This window comes from Columba livia, chromosome 1 (assembly GCF_036013475.1).
Source record: "Columba livia isolate bColLiv1 breed racing homer chromosome 1, bColLiv1.pat.W.v2, whole genome shotgun sequence".
Lineage (NCBI taxonomy): Eukaryota > Metazoa > Chordata > Aves > Columbiformes > Columbidae > Columba > Columba livia.
Genome location: NC_088602.1, coordinates 47,103,636 through 47,119,894, shown reverse-complemented (window position 1 = coordinate 47,119,894; position 16,259 = coordinate 47,103,636). Strand labels below are relative to the sequence as shown.

The following is a 16,259-nucleotide window of genomic DNA, read 5'->3' as shown; positions in this document are numbered from 1 at the left end:
TGACCTCCTCAGTGTCCTGGGGGTACTTCTAGACCCCTATTCATTGTCTCATCCTGGTTACAAAACACACTATTTCCTTTCAGAAACACATCTCCAGCTTCTGAGTTGACTGTAACAAATGAGGTTTTTATCTACATTCTGATTGTTCTTCTCTACATCAAGATTAGCCTCATCTGCCTTTCTGTACCTTTTTCCACTAGGATTTCCACATATATCCTCTGCCAGTCATGCAAGTTGTCTGAGCTTTGCAGCCTACACTGCATGTGGTTAGAGTTACTAATGTTATTTTCTGTATAATTCCTAATTATTGCAACACAAGTTGTCCATAATTTTCATCCCTATATTGCCACAGCACAAGTTTTTCCACTAAGCTGAGAGAGAAAATAAACTTATGAGGGGAGATACTAGTAAAAGGAAGCATCTCCTATTTTCTCTAGATGTATTTACTTCCTTCTGTTTCTACTAGAGACAACTAAGTCATTGTGTGAGCTTCTGGCTTCAACAAACGCAATCCTCCACTTCTTGTCAGCATCCATCCACTCACTTCGTGAAATGTAAATGACATTTCTCAGCAATTAAGGAGATGACCTCGTCCTTCATACTGCTTCAGCTTCCCATGACATTCTCATACAACGTTCCTGATCTGGCACTCATACATACTATCAGAAAGAAGAAAGCCATTCCTAAACATGAGACCAAGTCTAACAAGCTGCTACAACTATATAATGAACTTAATTTTTAAAAAAGGCATTAATTTATGTTTGCCCATCCTCTTCACGCAGACAGGTTCTGTGTTCATCTTCTCCCACTGCACAACTCATCACCCTGCAGCAAGAATTGTTCCCTGTGCCAGAGATTGCCAGCTTCTGGATTCATACTTGAACCCAACTTTCAGTTATTGTCCTCTTTCCTTTAAAAAAATGCCAGACATTCACATGAATGTGACACTGACTGCACCAGCATCATGATTTCAGTCTCTTTCTTCGCTACTTTAACAGCATACAGACAAGTGGGACTGACAAATCTAAGATTTTGGGGTTTTATACATTCCTGAAGTGACAAGAGAAGAAAGGAAGTCTATATTAATGTAATTCACATAAGAAGCATATAATAATTAAAAGTTTTTTCCTCATGACAACAAAACTCTTAAGGAAAAACAGATAAGTTGCTTTTTGGGAGGAGAAGGATTGGACTAAAGGTCTTTTTTAATAAAAAGTCTTCTTGATATCCAATATAATGCTAACAACAACTATGTTTTACTTTTATTTCTCTTTACGGTTTGCAATGAGGTAACCCTAGCTGAAATGGAAAGCACAGGATGTTCTACATGTTGTAAAAGTCTTAGAATCTGACATAGAAAATAAGGCTATCCATCAGCCACTTCTAGACCCAAAGCTCTCTTCTGAGGGGCAGTGGTCAGCATAGGATCTTTCATATCAAAACCGAACTTTGAAATCAAAAGTCTTTTGTCTATCAGCAATTCTGAAGAAGCTGTAGTAAAATGAGTTGGCTTGGTTTTGACAGACCAGCTTGTATCCATCGCCATTCTTCATTTTCCAGTAACTGTAGCAGCAAGGAAAAGATGATGTATGAAGCTGCACTTGGGCATCAACAATTTATTAATCCATGCTTGCCTTTTGTTAGTGTTCATTAAGCTGCAAAGCAATGACACCTTTCATTCTAGTCCCACAATTTACAGTAAACAAAGGAAACTTAATTTTTCAAGTTATTAAGCAATCTTGTGCAATGATTTTTTTCATACATATTGCAATACATCAGAAGATGCAACAATAATGATAAGCACACTAGAATTAATCTGCTTTTTCCTCAATTGTTATTGCACTTCACTTGCTGATCTATTTTACTTAGCTTCCCAAAGCTACACATTCATCACTTGTCTTAAGTTTATATTCAGTATTATGGAAAAGAAGCCAGGAAAACTGGTGTGAAGACCTATGTTGGTTTCAAATTTTAACCATGGCTCAAGCCTGTGGTAAGATTATAATGACAACTATACACACAAAAAGCAACCATGCTCAGTTACATCCTTTATTCTTCAATGTGTTTGTCCAATGACTTATTACTTTAATATACAGTAAACACCAAAGAGCTTAATGTTTCATGCCTGGCCTAGGCTTACTAAGCATACTGTAATAAATAATACTATCCAGATTTTCATGCACGACTAGAATTATTCTTCCCATTTCCGCATAGAATTTATACCACCTGTAAACTAGGACACATTTTTGCTCCTTCCTGAAGGGCTCACCTCAAGCCTGACGATGATCACTAGAAGCACTTGCTATCAACTTCAATAGACAATTTTACTTTTTTTTCTACTCAGTGATGAATGCTCAAAACCTTCCCTAGGCAATTTATTTCTACTGCTTCATTGCCCTTGTTGGCAAATTTTTCTTAATGCCCATCTGGAAGCTTCCTCATTCCAATTATTCAGTATTACATCCAACATGTATGGAGAAACCATGTAAATCAAATTCTTTCTGCATACAGAAAGAAGTCAGGTGATGGTGTATGAAGGTTGGCCAGGCTTCTCTGATAATCAGAGGAAAACAAGCGCTCCCAAAATAGTTCCTTTATTTCCCTCCAACATTAACAATTTCAGTCAGATGACTCCCCCTCAGTTTCTCTTGCATGCCAAAGAGAAACCTGTCTAAGATTCGTGATCTGGACGTACATGAGTCAGGTTTCTTGACTTCACGCAGAGGAATCCTCCCAGCAGAAAATTCAGACTGTGCTCACCCCTCCTCGGGAAGCGCACAAGCAAGGGCTGTGCTGCGACTCCACCTTCCAACTTCTGCCCGCGTGAAACCCCTAAATATATTACCTACCTTGAATGCAGTTTATCAACTGTTTGAAGCATCTCGTAGCTCTGGTAATTGTATGAATGTTAATATACAAAATTTTGGTATGGCTATTATCTGTTACATAAAACATCTGGGACAATATATGCATTTACATTTTTCTACATTATGAGATTTTATTGGTGTGAGTTGTACACAGTGTTCATATTGCCCAGGTGTTGTTCAAAATTAACAAATCAGAACTTTATACAAGAACTTTCAGTTTGGCTGTACAATTGAACACTTTTCTCCATTTCTTCCTCCTTATTTACTCATATGTGAGGTTCAAATTAATATTCATTTCTCCTTGGTTGTAGGGACAACCCAAAACTCCCTTCCATGGTTTCAAAGAATCCAGACGAATTCTGCAATTCTTTCTGGGGCTGCTTGATATTTCTAAGGTACTCCATAAATATAAGAGGTAACCATACAACCCTCTTATTAATGCCCAGATGGCTGAGCCAATCAGACATGACTCAAAAGACTTCATTAGGCATGAAAACCAAGTCTTTCGGTTTATGACAGTTACTTGCTCTATCACCATTACAGCTGTGTTCAAAATGGAAAGAAACAGCTCAGAAATTCCTCCTTTTTGCTATGCATTTAAAAAAAAAACAGCAAAAAACAAACAAAAAAACCCTCTGAGAAACTCACCTATTAACAACCTCTTCTGGCATTCTAAGAATTTTATGCTATGTATACTATGTATACTATGATGTATAAGGCACAGCTAACTTAAAAATACATAACAGAAAAAATATATTAAGTGGTCTGGTAGCAAAATTTGTTGCATTTCACATTCATAGCAAAATGAATATATTCACTAATACATTCATTTACCTCAAACTCAGAAAGAGACAAACGCCATCTCTGACCTTTAGAGAGCAGGTTCTTGGCTCATCAGCATAGTCACACATTTCAAGAGCAACAAAAATTTTTAAAACATATGATTTTGCCACCTATTAGAAATAAAATATATAGTTCCCTACATTTTTTCCACTAACTTTCTGAATCAAACGCTAAAGCAAAAAACCCAGCTGTTCACGCAAAGGATTTTTACCCTGTTGACCATGTTGTCTCATTCTATTTAGTTATGCTACACAGAACAGGACTTTACAACTTAGACGGGAAACAGGTTTGTAACTTGCATGCACCAAGCTCTTAAAGCTAACAAGAAATCCAAACAGATCTGGCCACCAGATGGCCTCAAGACAGCAATTTCATGCAACCTGAGCAGCTACCACTAGATGGTATTACAGCTACGTATCACTAGTTGATACGCAGGTAAGCTCAGTAGAAAGTTTGCTTTATTATACTTCGGTTGAATAAGATGAAATATAAAAAGCTAAGTTCACTGTTTTTGATTAAGAGAAAAGTCTTCCTACCAAGGCTGTGCATACTGGGAGGAGGTGGGAGAGCACACCTGGAACAAGCCACCCTTTCCATGCTCCTCTCATTAGAACACAATTCCTGACACTGTTCTGCATTTTAACTAAGTGAGGGAACTTATTCAAGGCTCTCTGTGATCTGCGTTTAAACATATCCCACCTTGAAAACAAAACCCAAAAGACAGCCATACTGTAAATTTCATTTTAATCCCTGCTCTCTTAAATCTACATACATCATTTTTATGGAGACTTTTATCTACTCATTAGAGTGACAAGGAATCTACAACCCACTATTTACAATCTACCATTATTAAGCTCATTTTTCATTTAGCTCTCCAATTTCCTTAAGAAAAACTACTAAAAAATAATATTACAGATCTATAAATGCTATGAGCTTTTGTGAGCTACTCATCCTATGAACAGAAGCAACACACAAACCTCATCGATTTCCATATGTCACCATTATCTGTAACAGCCAACACAGAGCCCGATTAAGCACACATCTGCACAAATATCTTGCAATGTGCAAGCACTCATTTTATGCATTTCATTTATAGGCGAGCAAAGTTGGCAGTAACAGTCTCAGAACAATCAAGAAAAATTATAATCTGCAGAGTATTTTTGTCAAATGTGTAAAAATAGTGCTCTGTGTAGTCAGCCCCAGGAAAACACCTATTTGAAGAGAAAGTTGACAGTTTATCCAAGAAAATATCTTCATTCTTGAAGATGCATACAAGGTTCTGGGCATTCAGTTTTGGTAAACTGCATTTGAGTGTCCTCGAAGCCTTTCTGGAGCCTTTGATTCCAGTTCAGCTTCTGCACAGCAGGGTTTTTACTACTACTGTGCTCCTACCTGCAAGCTAACAAGTCTGTTTTCAGCTGTGATTTTAAGGACTTGAAACATATTAGAGCCAACAACCCACTTGACCTTCAAGTACAGTGCTAATGAAGGCCCAAACCAGCATTTAAAAGCGAGAACAAGTTCACACAATAAAGAACCTAAACAGGTTAAATACAAAAATTGTAGCACATAGTGAAGGGAAAAAAAGGGAAAAAGAACAATGAAGCCATAGGCCCATTTCCACCCCCGAGGATACATACCCTGCCTACGGACCAGCCACAGAAAGAGGTCAGAATACAAAACTCACTTTGTTATCCTATTTATGTATTTATATATTTGCTATGTAAGTTAGACACATAATTTTTCATCCTAAGATGCAAACACGACATTGTCCTAGTGCATTGTACACCAACATGAAAAAAACTTCCATGACAGTTCTGTTACCTGCACCTGTAACAGTTAAATAAAGAGATTGTGAAAGACATGAAAGAGAACAGAACTAAGAAGAGATCTAGGTTGAAAGACATGAAGGAGGTTTCAGTAGATAAATCGATCAGCTTTCATCCTGATGAATGCTAAAAAGAACAGCTACATTCCCAACATCAACCTTCCATCCACAAGGGAAAACACCCTCAGAAATTAGAAAGAAATACACAATTGGGAAAACATAAGTAGTTTCTTTCTATATATAACTTACAGTGGCTAAATCTACCTTTACTTAATGCAGTATGAACATTACGAGATAAGACATATACAGCGCACACACATAGTACTTGAACAAGCGCATAACAGTGCTGGTTGCAATCAGATGTTACCTGAAGACAGTATATTTTTATATGCTAGTGACCAGTTCAACCTGAATATAAGCATTGCTGGATCTGTTCCAAAACTCCACCCACAGCTATTTAATTCACTATGCTAACACCAGCAACTATTATACGGCACTATTTTTTTCTACTTAAGCATCGACTGCCATATTTCTGTGATCCAGCCTTTAATTCAAGTTGGTAGTCCAACTAGAAGATGACAGAATTTCCTAATTCGTAGTCCACAGTGCAGACTTGTTATGCCTCAAAACATTTACTGTGATTTTGTTTTGTTCCCTTATCTGTGACAAATGCCACAGAAAAAAAGTGCAATGTATTTGCTACATCTGGAACAGGAATTGTTTATATCTGTGTACAGGTAAAAAAAAAAATAAAGATCGATTCATTACAGTACATTAAGGCAGTTTATCATAGCTATCTTTTATATTCCATAGAAAAAAGGTACAATTAAGATATACCTCAGTAGGTCTGGGGTACAAGATAACTTACTGAAAAATGCCAACATGAAGATGCCATCATTGCCCACTCTAAGCTGATCTGCATCACTGAAATCATCCCGTGGTGGATACTCTTCTTCCTGGATTTACAGGTTAGTGATAATTTAGTGAGAAGTTTATTTTAGAATAACTATCTGTAGGATTAAAGTATTGATTATGTTTCTAAAGCTAGAAGAAAATTGACATTTCTGTAACACGTCCACATCAAGGAAGCTTAAAAGAAAAATAATTCATATCTATAAAACAAGTATTATTTGTTGCTTATATTGACAGAGCCCAAAATTAACTGAAAAGTTTCTGTAGAAGACAAGTATGCATTGCCTATTCATTTAAAAGAAGCCAGAAGTTATTTCAGATGAGTACTTCGACAATCAAAACCAACAGGAATCTCTTTTCTTCCTGTAGCTATCTTGATAAACAGCCAAGCTATTAAATATTTTTTTTAAATCATTATATAGTATGTTCTATTTTCTTCCTGACAGAAAAGTCTTCTAATGTTTCCCAAAATACAGAATAAAGTTTTAGAACAAGGTTAGCACCTTAAAATAAATCGCTGATGCAACAGCACTGCACTAACCAATTTGTCCGCCCTATAACCCACTGCAAAACAAATGCAAAGCAAAGAAAACCTCTGGGGACACCAGAGGGCGCGAGCACATTAAAAGTGTTTAAAAGTCTTGTAAACTCAAGAAGCACAGGTCTTCAAGTCAAACAAAAGTAAACATTGATGTCAGTAAAAACAACCTGAAAATTTCTCCCATCGTGTCAAAATACTAGATCTTAAGATACTGAAGTATGAGTTTCTTTTGTTTCTCAGTACTTGATTTTCAACAAAACTTGGCAGATCTTACAGCTGCAGTTCTGTGCACAAGTAAAACATCACTGCAACTGTGGACTGGGAAATGAAAAGATTTCACGATGACTGCACTTACTAATGAGAGCCTGATGAAAACTGCAAAGCCGGTTAAACACACCATTTTTATACTTAAAGGAATAACATCACAAGAATGCAGGATGATGCAAGTTAAATAATGCTGCACCAAATGCTATTTTGTCTATTAAGTTCATAACTAGAAGGGCATTAAAAACAGTCACAGTGATCTAAAGCTCTGTCATGTGATTGACATGTTCACCTTTGTCAACATGGCAAAATATTTACCAGGGCACAGAGATCAGGGTTACAAATGTGGTAGATTGAACTGTACCAACTCAACGCAGCCAGCTTAACCCTTTATAACCTGGCCATGTATTTCCAGCTGTGCTCTTTATTTCAGATTAATTAACCAAGTCCCTGCGACAGTTAATTTTTAAAAACACTTTTATTCACATAGACAATTCAAAGAAAGCACAAAAAGCTACTTGAACAACAATATTAAGGGGCTATCATTCAACTCCACACAATTTGGGATGTTCCTAAATGGTCATCTTAAGTGGCTATGAAAGCATTAGTTTATTTAGGTCAACTTTGCTGCAGCTACAAGACCGGTGGGGGGCTGGCAAGGAAGGGCAGAAAACGCATTAAATGAAGAGCTACATTTCAGCGTGCTTATCTCTGAGAAGCAGGCCACAAAACTTCCCTTTTCAAGTCAGGGCAAGAAAAAATATTCTGAATTTTGATTTCAGAAGCTCTGTAAAACCCTACATAAAATAATTTTTGGGCTTCTTTTAAACTGTCTGCTAACTACTATACTTCATACTGTCATTTCCAAACCAATTAGTGAATTATGCTCTGTGTAAAATGTTGCTCCAGAAAAAGAAAATTTTGCTCAGCTATAACAGCAAGTTGAGCAGCTTACTCTACAGGCACAAGCTTCTCTAAAGCTTACATATGTGAGGTCAATATTTGCAAGTAGGCACTGACGTGCAAACGAGTTCTAATCTATCACATTTAATGTAAAAAGGGAATTATATTAAACCAAGTTCTATTTGCTGTCTCAAAAAACTGGCATATGAAAATTTTCAGAATGTTTAAGAAATGAAATAGTTTCCCGAGGTTAAATCATGTTCAGCCTAGATCCACATCATTTAGTATTATGTGTTTTATGATCAGTCCTGCAGACAGAAGACACAAACTGGCCACAGCTCAAGCCCCACTAATATTTGCTCTTCCACAGCGCTCTCACTTGATCTAGTTGGTGCCAACAGCCCCAGTCCTTCCTCAAAATATAATTGTTTGCCACCATTCATTGAGGAAATGAAAAGGGACAACGTGGAATTATTGTTGTCTCTGCTGAAGCTTAGAAATAAATGTGATTTCATAGTAATACTTCTATTAGATAGTGACACCTTTATCAATTATAATTATTTTTTTAGTTATTTTTAATGATAAGAACAACATTTAATAACACACACAAATCCACGAAATATATAATACTGTTTCAGTTTTTCATATTGATTTTAGACAAAGTAGCCATGTTAAGGGTCACGGACAATACTTCTTGTTTACTAAATATGCTGAGATCTGCATAAGCAGAAAGTTTACTGATTCTATGACCAGAGAAACAACTGAACAGGAAAACATGCTACCAACATAAATGGCATGTCACACTGAGCAATTTCTCTAAGCTAAAGAACTTCACAGCATCTACTGAAGTTGAACCGATTAACTCCTCCGAAACTACAGTACTTGCTGTAGTAGTCTGAAAAAAGCAGACTGGTTTTCCCCCCTGGTGCCTTTTACCTTCCTGCAAATTGAAACCTAGCGTACAGTGACACAACCGCCTTTAATATCAAGTAAATACCCAGAGTTTTCAGGAACCCTTTGGATATCTAAACTGATGTAACTCTTCTCAATGCAGTGGATTTAGACAGAAAACCTTCTGAGGAAAGGGTCAAATTACTTATTAAACCCCATAAATTATACCTTCAGCATACAAAACAATATGGAGAGGTCAATGGCGGGGGGGGAAAGGCACACTGAACCCCAGAAGCATTTGTTTGCCATCAGGAAAATTCATAGTTAAAGTCTAAACTAGAGAGAACTATACCATACCTCTGGACGACTGAGGAATATTTCATCAAACAGACTCCTAGACTCCCTAAACTGGGCGTGCTAAGCATGTAAAAACAGAAAAACATAAGACAAATGCAACTGAAAAGCGTTAAGTAAAAGCCATTCATTGCAACATACAAACAAGTCATTTAACTGTTAGCAATATTTTGTCCATTTAAATTCACCTTTCAAAACTGACCTTGAGCATTTGAAAAGGAAAACATCAAAACCCAGGGTAACTAATGCTATCGCTACTGCTGACATCGGGCTGATATAATTTTGTTTGATACATTGAGCTATCTGGTAGCATTTGAAAGAAATAAATGTTTATACCTAATCTATTTTTGTAAGACAAGCTAAACAAAGAACTACAAAAACAAGTACTGAAATTTGCAGTAAATGTTAAGTTTAGATGTATAATCTGTGTATGCAGGGCCTATGACGAGTCTTTAATATGATCACACTAATGCTTTTTGTAAGATCCCTAGGTGATTCAGGGGGGAAAAAAGTGAAAGCTGTTCATTAAATGTGCTGCCTTTTTATACCAATTTCATCTCTTTTGCTCAATGTGTGAGTCTGTAGCCGTCTTCACTGCGTGCTTTGGGCTATACAATGAAAACAATTATCAGCTTCATTTTCCAACTTTTCACATTATTGTAGTGAAGGGGCAATACATCCTCATTTTAAAAGGAAGAAACTAGAGGCACAGATCATAGAAAAGTTCACATTCATACAAGTACTAATTTCATAAGGCTGAAAATAACAACTGGAAAAACTACATTATACTGTTTGTGTGTGTTTTGTAAAGTGTGTCATACTCAAGCCAGACACTGTCCACAGCTGCCACTGCCTCTGACCTCCAAGACAGTGAAAGTTAGAAAACAATTAACTACATAACAATAGTGCGAAGCTGAAGTCACTTATCTGTTCCTCTACCAGCATTCAGAGCTAAGGATCAAAATCCTTCCCCTCAAGATGAAAAACCATCACTCTAACCACAACATGACCTTTTTTACTTAGTCCAGTCATCTGTCAGATTAAGACAGTTTTAGTTGACCCCGGTCTAAGTCCATCAGAGGTATTAAGTACGGCAGGGATATTGTGGCAGTATCACATAGTAAGGTAATTTAAATGGCTTTAATTAAAAAAGCACTGGCACATAATTTTAGTATTATCTACAAAACTGGAACTCAGCTTCAGCATTTCCTACTTTTTCTCCAAGTCTCAACTTTGGAACCTTACTGTTTCTTTAATATAACTTGTGTGTGTGTGTGTGTGCATGTGCCTCAAAAAAGAAAGAATAAGTAACCAAAAAACACAGAAGCAAACTGAGCAGAAATTCTATGGAAATTTGAGATCTGTAGCAAAAAGCAAGACTATGGCTTTTAGGCACACTGTGGAGAGTTATGTTAGTAACTTAGTACTGCTGCACGTCTACAATTTTTTAGCCAGTCTCTGCTTTGAGGGAATGATGATGTGTTCCTACTGATTTTCATAAGTGGAATTCTTGTGGTGTCGGCACCTAGTTCTTGAATGTCAAGTTCTACTGTGCATTTTGGAAAAGCAGACTTTGTAAAGGTTTATTTCTTACTTTGTCACCATTATCCTATTCTCCTACGTCTTAACTCCAGATTCCTTCTCCCTCCTCTTTTCTCACACACCAGCTTCTTTCCCAGTACCCCATTCTGCCCGCACTTGGGTTCCTTTCTCCATGAATCCCAGTTTAACCGTCTCCTCCTGTTTCTCACTTAAATATCTCTGTATTCCCTCCATACTACTGCTCTCCATTCACCCTTGCCTCTTCTCATTTCGACTTAGACCCATCCTCTCTGATCCCTCCCTGCCTGTGTTCATTTCCAGGCAGCTACCTCCTTGTCCAACCAAAACCAGACTTCTCTTCCCACAACGCGTAAGCTTCAGAGGCTCAGAGTCGTCGTCCTTCTTCCCTCCACCTCTGACCTGATGCCCTTGCAGTTGAATCAAATGTCTTTCCCCTTCCTTTCTAACCAAAGGCCAAGAAGAGCAAAGCTACATCAGAGCACATCAGAAATTCCTACTTCTCAGTTCCAGTGTTTTCACCAAAAGTAGTCAAGAGCAGCCATAAGGTGTATCTGCTTTTAGTCCTGTAACCCTGCTCTGATACACAACATTTGAAAATGTTCTGTGGCAATGGCAAACCTGCAGTCTCATCCTCAGAGTTGTGAGCAGTCTAAACTTGTTCGTGCAAAAAGCACTCCACGCATTTACTAAATTAAACCTGTATGTACTAACTGTGGAAACTCATTTTTCAAAGGTTGTAATTCGGCCAAAACTAGGTAGCATTTCTGTGGAATGGTAAAAAATGTTTCTGACACAGTGACCTGACCATGTGAGAAGAATTCTCCAAAGCTAAAAGAGCTTAAAATGTCAAGACAAAAAAACACTACTCTTTTTTGCTTAGCTTTATTCTTGACATTGTCTGAACCCTAGCCTGAAGTTTTCCCTGTGAAATTCACATCAAGGAAGATTGCTTGTATGTCTGAAACTTTCACATCATAGGGTTCTAGACATACATAGTTAAAAGCAACAATAATCTTGCAAGGGAGTTGCACATGTCCTGTCTGAAATGTCACAGGACTAGTAATGGTAACCTGGAAGTTAAGGTTCAGGTTCCATGTAAATTTAAAGGTTTATAATTTCAGATTGAGGATTTCATTCAGACCAATATTTCAGCAAAGATTTTACTTATATGACAAGCAGTCAGGACAGACTACACAGAATCCACGCTCCTGTTAAAGCAGTTAAAAGGCTACGAGTGGAGATCGGCACCTCATAACAGAAACTTGGCAAGTTCCCCTGCAAATGTCCCCAGTACCCTACTGCATTTAGTCCAACAGATTTGTGCGACACCTTCACTGGCGATGTTACACAAACCCACTTGAACCTTAAAACAAGTGGTGTGCACTGTGATTGCTGCACTAGCAGCCACCCACTGGGTGAGCAGAAGTTGTTGGGGTTTTTTCCCAGTCACAACCACACTGCAGCCAAATGCAACCACATTTGATCACAAGGTGGAGATTTTTAGTGAAAGCACTGGAAGACTAATTTGGGTATAGTATATTATGGCGAATACTACCCAATGGCAGTATGTGCACAGTCCAAAACTTGAAAGAAAAAATAAGGAAGAACTTTGCTTATAAAACTAACATTTAACGCTAATTGCAGATATCAGTTTTCTGTTTCGAAGACAGTATTGTTTATGATGTTAATTCTAACAAAACTGAACTTACTGAACATACTACCTACTACTTAATTTACTGTTTACCATAACTCTTGGTGTGTTTGGTTTTTTTCTTGTTTTAAGTACTATTATTAACATGAAGAAAACGAACAGGGACCTTTCCTTAAAAAAAAAAGAATTCTACATTATTTGGGGGTTTGCCCCTTCCAGACTGTTTGAATTCTCCTTCCTCTTTAAAGGTCTACTTTATTATTTATTTATTTTTTTACCATCTGAAATACTAAATATCAGCAGTAACTCTACAAAGTAACTTTAGTAGTGGATACCTAATTAAGAGATGACAAAATACTGGATAAACTATTAGCAGGACAAAATTTGGCTTTTATAGTTCTTTAGACAGCAGCTATATCTCAGAAAAGACTGAACATGCTATATTTTCCGTAATAGTTTACATCTAATTTAAACTATCTAGAAAAACCTAAGCATGCAAAATATCTAAATCACCAGCCCACCATTGTTTTAACAAATAGACCATAATATGGGCCCAATTGTTCTAAATAATTAGATGAGCCTAACATGTTTCACTAAATGGAAATAAAGCAGAACTATATCACTTACTCGTTGGGCAACTTCTGCTGCAGCAGCTGCCATTGCTGCAGCTTTGGCCTTCTCTGCTTCATCGTAAGTAGGAAGAGAGGTAGCTACACTGTATGGAGGTGGTACAGGATAAAATTCATTGTGTGTTTCTGTTCAAAATAAAGAGGTTATGCATTTTTAAGCCAGAAAGATGTCCAGAATAATAAATTTTACATGTACATAACCATTGAGCTATAAAGTATTTTTTTTCAACATAAGCTGAAATTGGTATTTGTATTTCAAGCTCTTGTAACTTTTAAAAAAACCCTTTCCTTTTATAACATAAAACAGTGAACAGCTTGATGGTGCTTTTAGTTGCTACTTGAGGCAGAAAACTTAACCAAGATGTTGCAGGCACCCAAAAAACTTATGAACAAACAAACTGCATTTGCTGAGTTACATCCCTAGGTATTCCATCCAAAGGCTTTTCATCAAAGACATGCACAGAAACATCTTAATTGATATTGATAAATAAAAGCTTTTTTTAAGTCCAGTAATCATCATGCTTTATTTTTAATAGCATGGCCTTGTTGCTAACTCTAGTTGTTCTGCTAAAACCAGTTTTTCCAAGATTTCAGTTTCACCACATTCTTTTAAAAATGTCCCTTCTGTCAAAATGGACCACAGACTTCATTCTCATACGCTGAAATAATAAAATACCATCACACAGAATTATTAACAAAATTAGTAAAAACTATTTAAAATACACCTTGAATTTCCTCCTACAGCCAGCAGCAGTTTGTAACGAGATTGCTTACGTGGTAAAAGATCTGTCAGCACAGGTCACATGGTAAAAAGATTTGTCATCACACAGATACAAAGATGTTATATATAGGGATAATCCTGCATAGCTATGTATTATACTTGCAAACACTGTCTCAAGGAACAGGGACAGGAAATTTTCTTAATGTTGATTAAAGGAGCAAACGGGTTGGAGGTTACTTCTAAAATATTTATTTGGCATATGTGAGACACAAATCCAAGCAGCTTTACTTAAACAGGGACTTTGATGTTGCTTGTTGTTAAGTCTCTGATATCCCAAAGAAAAATCACAACCTCATGAGAAAGGGAGCAGTGAATAAATGGAGGAAAAGACCCCTGTAATTCATCTTCTACAAGAAGTTTTATCAAGAGTCTTTAAAGCAAAATTAATCTTTTCATGGTAATATTTTAACCAAACAATGGAACACACGCAGGAAGTTTGAGTTTTGACAAATCAGAGTTTTGTGACTGGTGGGTGGTTGGGCTGTCGTTTTGTTTTGTTTTTCCCAAAGAGGCAGTGAAAATTGCTAATGAGGTGTAATAATGGAGCACTGCTCATAGATGCAGATTAAATGCTGAATGGAGCTACATGCAGACCTAAATAAAACCTATTACACTAATTAATGAATATCCATTTAGTCTAGTAATTTGGAACAATCAGCACAATTTAGAAGTGTGCTTCTTTTGAACAAATCAGACAATGGGCTATGCATAAAAGCATAGCTTTTTACTGCAATTGAGTGCATAGGGAAAAGAAAAAAAACCACACGAAACAACACAACACAGCAGCATCGTTCCGCTTCGAACCAAGTGCTGATTCATACACACGCCTCCCTGACAAGCTGCTGTGCAAGAATAAATACCTGAGGGTGCGGCTGCTTCTACAGCTATGCTACAGTACGGTGGAGGGGACACGTCTGCTTCAGATGAGGCTGCGGGCTGGGGAGGCTGCGGGGTCTCTGGAGGTGCAGAGGGCTGCTCAGCTGCTGAAGGTTCCGGAGGGTCGTCCTCATTGTGAAGCTTAGAAGAAAAACACACACATTTCAGATGCGCTCAAGGAATACTTTCCATGGCAACCTAGTCCTGCCAGATCTACCTTCAAAAAGAGAGATTACTTTTTAACAAAACAAAAAATTATTTACAAAAGAACATGTGATACTTCAAATAGTCCAGTTAAATCCTTTTAAGCAAACAGTTAACTGGGTTTTGTTTTGTTTTCCCGCCTGAAATGGATTCCTTCTCATCAGTGATGTTTACAGAGTCTTAAAAGTCTGGCTTTTTAAATGTTTACTACATGGGAAAATGCTAACTATAAAATACTTCCTACTACTATATTTTAACAGTATCACACTTTTTTTCCTTAAATACATTCACAAAATGTATTAACACATTTTCAAATACAACAGGTAAGCAACACTACCTCTTACTTTATTCATCTAAAATAAAGAACAATACACATTTCTGTTTCTATAACTGAGATTTTTATACTCTTGCATCTTGTCAGAGAGCTTCTTCACTCAAAGTCTGAGACTTTTCAAACCTTTCTGCTTTTCTTTACAACCTGGAAAGAATCCTTTCCCTACAAGACTAAGTTGGTGGTTTGTTTGGTTGTTTAAAATACAGTTTTAAAAGGACACATCCAGCTAAGCATATACAGAAGTAAGAATCTGGATAAGCGAGAATGTGCTGTCAATATCCTGAAGACACACAGAGATCCACAGCAGCTCATTGGTCGAAGAGCACATTACTGCTCAAAACCCGCTTTGTCATTACCAAGGAAATTAATTTTGTGTTTTACATAATACATGCTCTCTTGAAAGTTACCTTTCTCTAAATTATCTGTAATTTAATAACAGCTATAAACAATAGAGGTAATGTGAAGATCGGAAAAGAACACGCACATGAGACTTCCCGCCTTCAAAGTCTGAGTGAGGAAGTTACAGAATCATTTCAGCTGGAAGAGACACTCAGGATCATTGAGTCCAACCATAACCTAACCTATCTCTAGCACTAAACCATGTCCCTAAGAATCTCATCTAAACACCCTTTAAACACCCCCAGGCATGGTGACTCCATCACTTCCCTGGGCAGCCTGTTCAATGCCTGACAACCCTTTCCGTGAAGAAATTTTTTCCTAATATCTCATCTCAACATCCACTGGCACAACTTGAGGCCGTTTCTTCTTGTCCTATCACTTGCTACTTGGGAGAAAAGACCAACACCCTCCATGTTACG

General features: G+C 37.2%; 1 protein-coding gene across 2 annotated transcripts in view; it reads right to left on the bottom strand.

The window, feature by feature from the left end:
- Positions 1-16,259, bottom strand: part of NDFIP2 (Nedd4 family interacting protein 2) — a 46,597-nt gene that overhangs the window by 13,123 nt on the left and 17,215 nt on the right. The window contains exons 2-5 of one of the 2 annotated variants that reach the window (XM_065056570.1): positions 14,888-15,044; positions 13,245-13,372; positions 9,407-9,466; positions 6,407-6,494 (exon numbers count right to left, since the gene is read on the bottom strand). In XM_065056570.1, coding sequence (XP_064912642.1) covers positions 6,407-6,494; positions 9,407-9,466; positions 13,245-13,372; positions 14,888-15,044 — 433 coding nt within the window. The remainder of the gene's footprint in view (positions 1-6,406; positions 6,495-9,406; positions 9,467-13,244; positions 13,373-14,887; positions 15,045-16,259) is intronic. The other variant, XM_065056575.1, reaches the window with a different exon arrangement.